Source organism: Musca vetustissima, unplaced genomic scaffold (genome assembly GCF_032173495.1).
Source record: "Musca vetustissima isolate MV318-11 ecotype Yass unplaced genomic scaffold, APGP_CSIRO_Mvet_v1 utg44280, whole genome shotgun sequence".
Taxonomy (NCBI): Eukaryota; Metazoa; Arthropoda; class Insecta; order Diptera; family Muscidae; genus Musca; species Musca vetustissima.
In genome coordinates, this window is record NW_026880496.1 from 5,030 (window position 1) to 11,338 (window position 6,309).

The window sequence follows — 6,309 nt, forward strand, 5'->3', positions numbered from 1 at the left end:
AGATTATGAATTGAAAGTTAAGGTGCGAATTTTTATGTTTCAATACTTTACTTAACTACAAAAATAAACAACAATTGCGAACTGCGTACCTACTTAATTTAACGGATGCATACAACTAAAGTTTAACTATCGTGGACAAACTGCAAACGAAACAAAAAAAATTACTTGAAACAATGATTCCTTATTGTCAAGCCATATGAAAAAGCATTAGTTTGTACTATAAAATCATCCTTATATTCCATTAATGCCATTAGTCGTTTACGTTCCATCATTGGAAGAACATAGCGGAATCCTGAGGAGAGATATAGATTTTAAAACTACACCATATTTTAAAAATGAAATTCTTCGTTTGCGTCCTTTCTTTGGTTGTTGCCTTGTTGGCACCTGCACAGGCCACATTTGATGTAATTGCTAGTGTACCTTTGGCAGGAGGGTATGCTGGCGGCTATAGCGCTGGATATGGTGGAAGTTATGGTGGAGGCTATAGTGCTGGATATGGCGGCGGAAGTTATGGTTATGGTGGCAATTATGGCGGTTATGGTCCCAGCTATGTCAATAATGTTTAAGTTGTCAAGGTGACTCTAGTTCCCAGCGGTTCATATGGAGCTGGATCTTACGGTGCCGGATCGTATGGTGTTGGTTCATATGGTGCTGGCTCGTATGGTGTTGGATCTTATGGTTACGGTGCTGCTGTGGCTCCTGTAACTACTGCCGTTACCACACCGGTCGTTACTGCCGTTACTACCCCCGTAGTAACCTCAACTGTTGGTGCTGCATATACCGGTGCCGGTTCATATGGTGTTGGATCTTATGGTGCTAGATCATATGGTTATGGCAGTAATATTATTCCTTCTTACGGTTATGGCTATGGCAACAGCTTCGGACAAGGTTATGGAGCAGCTGCGGGATGCCTTTAAATCACGTATCTTTTAAATAACGATCTTGTAACGAATATTTCGAATCACCATATTGTTATTATTGCTAACAAATTATTGAATAATAAAAAAATAATAATAAATGTCGAACATTTTGATTGTTATCACATAGCGTTTGAAGACTCTTACCTCCCAAAAATTGTATTTAATGACAATTTTAATAAGTATTCAGAACGGTATTTTTGATTTCCGAAATGGGTTATATCAAACTGTCTACGGAGAACAAATCTGAACGATATTGTATATATCCGCAATTCGCATTAACATTAATCGGCTATCTGGAGTCCACAAGATGTGGTTATTGGAAATCCACGGAATTGGCGCCAGCGACATGTTTTAGGTCACTTCACAACTAAAGTAAGTTTTCTAACGTCCACTGGTTGCGGATCATGATATTATAATTCACAGAATTGGCGCCTCTATTCTCTATTACTCCCAATTATAAAAACCTTTCTAAAGTCCTCATGTTGCAGATAGTTAGAGTTAAATAATAAGCCATAGACGGTCGACAGGCCGTGTATGATCCCAACGGATTGTTTATTATCCCAACATTGTCATGGAGGAGCCCTTCAACACCGAACGAGGATTCAGACAAGGTGAGTGTTTGTCGTGTGATCTTTTTAACATCCTACTGGAAAAGGTCATACGAGACGCAAAGGTGAACAGAAATGGCACTCTGTACACCAAACAACACATTTTACTCGCCTACGCCGATGACATCGATATAATGGGTCGAACATTGCGAGCGGTAACAGCCACCTTTGAACAAATTGAAAAGGAGTCTGCCAAAGTGGGTCTGGCAGTAAACGGCGAGAAGACCAAGCTGATGGCATCAACGCGCAAGACGTCCAGTAGACTCGGACCAACTGTGGAACTTGAGAACTAGAGCTTCGAGGTAGTTAAAGACTTTATATACCTTGGTACCGCCATAAATAAAACGAATGACATCAATTTTGAAATTCGGAGACGGATTGTGATGACCAACAGATGCTACTATGGTCTAAGTAAGCAGTTTAGAAACAAGGTCACCTCCCACCAGACCAAACTCACACTTTACAAGACGCTGATACCACCCGTGCTATTATATGGATTAGAAGCATGAGTACTTGCGCAAGCAGATGAGGCAGCTCTTGGGGTGTTTGAGAGAAAAATTCTCCGAAAGATCTACGGGTCGATCTGCATCGACGGTGAATATCGGCGTCGAATGAACCACGAGCTTTACAATTTATACGCGGATATCGACATAGTCAGTCGTATTGAGCTGCAGCGACTACGGTGGCTAGGCCATGTTGTGCGGATGAATGAAAATGCCCCAGCTCAAAAGGCATATAAAAATGAGCCTACTGATGGTTCCCGTAGAAGGGGAAGGCCATGAATTAGATGGAAAGACCAAGTAGATAACAACATCTTGGAACGTGGTCTTCCAAATTGGTGGACTTGCGCACAAGACCGACGCTCTTGGAAATCTTTTTATGGAACAACCGTTCTGTAACAAGCCAGCTAAAAAATGAAAAAAATGTTATAAGGTCACATTGCAACCAATATAATCTCCCTGACGCTTGAATGTTAGACGACATCGTTCTCATGAGTGTTTATTTCCTGATGGCCAACCTCTGTCCCTCTTCTTAATTTAGGAGACCCGCATTCCTCAACTAAGACTTGCAAGGAAAGTTTAACATTTGGACTAGCGCGACTGTATGATAACCTTCACAACATACAATAGATGCTCTTAAGAATCTTGTTTTAATCTACTGAAATAAATATACCGATTTAAAATCAGCACAAGAAATGTGTTATCTACTAATTTTGATTGAATGTGTCGACATTACACTGCCGATAGAAAAGACATATCATCTTTAGAGAGCCATTGGCACGAAATGAAATATGTGATCTATATAGATATATGAATCGATGTTAATCAATGTGTACACATAACAATTGTTAAATCTATGGAAAATGCCATGACCGTTCGGCACACTAAGGATCCTTGGCTTACTATTTGTACAAGTTCCGATACAGGCGTATGGACTTGTAGGGGTTCTTAATCTACAGAGTAGCTTGAGAACCGAAAATATTTGTTGCACAAAGACGACTTGCGTGACAATTTCGTTAACGAATCGTTGACGAAATTTATGGAATTGTCATTCATGACTAAAAACATGATATGTCGTCGAAAATGTCGTTCTTCTCGAAATACTATCCAGAATATTGACAGAAACAAATAGAAAATTCTTTCTGAAAATATATATAAGAAATTTGAGATAAAGAAGACGTGCTATCTTGGTTAAAATAGGTAAGTTTAAAAGAATATATAACTATTTATATCATTATTTAAATGCATTGTTTTACTCTTAGGATGGGGCAAATAAATGGCAATTGGTGAAATATTGTAAGTAATATCTGAAAGATGTTTCATATTCCAATGCATTTTAATTTTGTTGTTTCTTTACAGATGCTGTTAAAATGGAGATAATCATTACGCCAACTTCTCAGGCAATGTGCTTATTTATATTACATGATATTATGTAAATATAAGGTATGTTTTTGTAATATAATAAATTTCATGCTATAAAAAATATACATGAAAAATATGTATGTATATACATTTTTATTTAAATTTTAAATGGAGTATGTGAGTATGATTGACGACAATATTGGTGACAATAGGTATAACAATATATACAGTCATCAACGAATGTGTAAACGACAGGAAGTGAATCTGTCGTTAACGAAAAGTAGGGAGATTAGTCGCCGAAGTTGTCGTCAACGACGACTTCGCTTACCCTGTCGCCCAAGTTGTCGTGCATAAATACTGCGACACTTGTGTGAAAATTTCGTCAACGATTTCACATTGTTGTCTGCAAAGTGTCTTCAAGGAATTGCCATTGTCTTACACGATATATGACTTTTCCATCTCTATCCGTTCAGCCAAATTTAAATTTGATCAAATTTAGTACAATTTAGTACATATAATTACGACTTTTCAAGATTACCTCAATGTCTCAATCCTACACTTCTGTCAGTAATTTTAATTCAAAATTTTAGGATTGCCGCTCAGTCCGTTCTCACAAACCAAAATGTACCATATTTAGTACCATCTAGTGTTTTAGTATCTTTAAGTACGAAATTCCTTAATCCATACCTTAATCCTGTAATTTTAATTCCAAATTTAGGTTTTCCATGTCTATCCTTTCACTCAAATCGAAACCATTTAGTTCTGTTCGTTCTTAACTACCTCAATCATGTTCTCTAAGAGTAAACTTAATTGAAATTTCAGTTTTCCATTTCTATCCGGTTTCCATTTCTATTAAATCGAAATTGTACCAAGTTTAGTACCTTTTGGTACACATACATTCCAACAGTATTTGTAAACCCAAATTGCAGAATTCCAGCCCCATCTGTTCACACAAAAACAAATGATAAAATATTTAGTACCATTTAGTACGTTTTGTTCCCATAAGTACGAATTTCCTAAACCAAATCAATCCTACACTCCAACAGTAATTTTAATTCCAAAATTCTGAAGTCCAGCCTATCCGTTTGCACAAAATCAAGTTGTACCAAATATAGTACCATTTAGCACACATAAGTACTTTACTTTCATATCTCAATTCTACACTTCAACAATAACTATTATCCAAATTTTAGGTTTCCAGATCTCTCCGTTCACTCAAACCCAAATTGTACCAAATCTAGTTCCATTTAGTACTATTCGTACACATAAATATGAATTCCCAAAGCTGTCTTTATAGTACAATCCTCAACAGTAATTTTAATTCCAAATTTCAGGTTTTCAGCTCTATCCGTTCACCCAAAATCCAAATTGTACTAAATTTAGTAACATTTAGTACTTTCGTACGCATAAGTACGAATTTCCTAAACTCATCAATCCTACAATCCAACTTTCATTTTAATTCCCAATTTCAAGACTCCAGCTCTATTTGTTCACCTAAATCCAACTTGAACCAAATTTTGTACTTTTAGTCCTCTACTCCAAAACTAATCCTAATTCCTCTTTTCAGGACTCCATCTCTATACTCTCAAATAAATGCAAATAGTATCAAATTTAGTACTTATCATACACATAAGTACTCAAAATTTCATACTTCTAGCTTCAGCCGTTTCGTCTGGGCGATGATCTCACAGTCACTCACTTATCACTAAGCTCCTTTATATATTAAGGTTATATACGGCATTCTCGAATTAATTTATACGGCATTCTCGAATTAATTTATTACAATGACCCTTAATCCTGAGTCAATGACCTTTAATCCGGGGTTAATAACCTTTAATCCCCCGGATTAAACCTTAACCACCTCAGTGACCTTTAATCCGGGGTCAATGACCCTTAATCCCCTCAGTGACCCTTAATCCGGATTAAGCCTTAATCCCCTCAATAACCATTAATCCCCTCAATGACCTTAATCCGGGGTCAATTACCCTTAATCCGGATTAAGCCTTAATCCCCTCAGTCACCCTTAATCCGGGGTCAATGACCCTTAATCCCCTCAGTGACCCTTAATCCGGGGTCAACGACCTTTAATCCGGATTAAGCCTTAATCCCCTCAGTGACCCTTAATCCGGGGTCAATGACCTTTAATCCGGATTAAGCCTTAATCCCCTCAATAACCATTAATCCCCTCAATGACCTTAATTCGGGGTCAATTACCTTTAATCCGGATTAAGCCTTAATCCCCTCAGTCACCCTTAATCCGGGGTCAATGACCCTCAATCCCTTCAGTGACCCTTAATCCCCTCAGTGACCCTTAATCCGGTTCAATTACCCTTAATCCGGATTAAGCCTTAATCTCCTCAGTGACCCTTAATCCCCTCAGTGACCTTAATCCGGGGTCAACGACCTTTAATCCGGATTAAGCCTTAATCCCCTCAGTGACCCTTAACCCCCCTTGACCCCGGATTAGAGGTCATTGACCCCAGATTAAGGGTTACTGAGGGGATTAAGGCTTAATCCGGTTTAAGGGTCATTGACCCCGGATTAAGGTCATTGAGGGGATTATGGCTTAATCCGGATTAAGGGTCACTAAGGGGATTAAGGTCATTAACCCCGGATTAAGGGTCACTGAAGGGATTAAGACTTAATCCGGATTAAAAGTCATTGAACCCGGATTAAGGGTCACTGAGGGGATTAAGGGTCACTGAGGGGATTAAGGGTCACTGAGGGGATTAAGGGTCACTGAGGGGATTAAAGTCATTAACCCCGGATTAAGGCCATTGAGGGGATTAAGGGTCACTAATCCGGATTAAGGGTCACTAAGGGGATTAAGGTCATTAACCCCGGATTAAGGGTCACTGAAGGGATTAAGACTTAATCCGGATTAAAAGTCATTGAACCGGGATTAAGGGTCACTGAGGG

At 38.5% G+C, this 6,309-nt stretch overlaps 1 protein-coding gene across 1 annotated transcript; it reads left to right on the forward strand.

Annotated features, from left to right (window-relative positions):
- Positions 1–335: 335 nt before the first annotated feature.
- On the forward strand, positions 336–917 carry LOC133326170 (protein suex-1-like). The gene is made up of 2 exons (XM_061534848.1): positions 336–540; positions 586–917. Exons 1-2 carry the CDS (start codon positions 336–338, stop codon positions 915–917), a joined length of 537 nt encoding a protein of 178 aa, XP_061390832.1.
- The last annotated feature ends 5,392 nt before the right edge of the window (positions 918–6,309 follow it).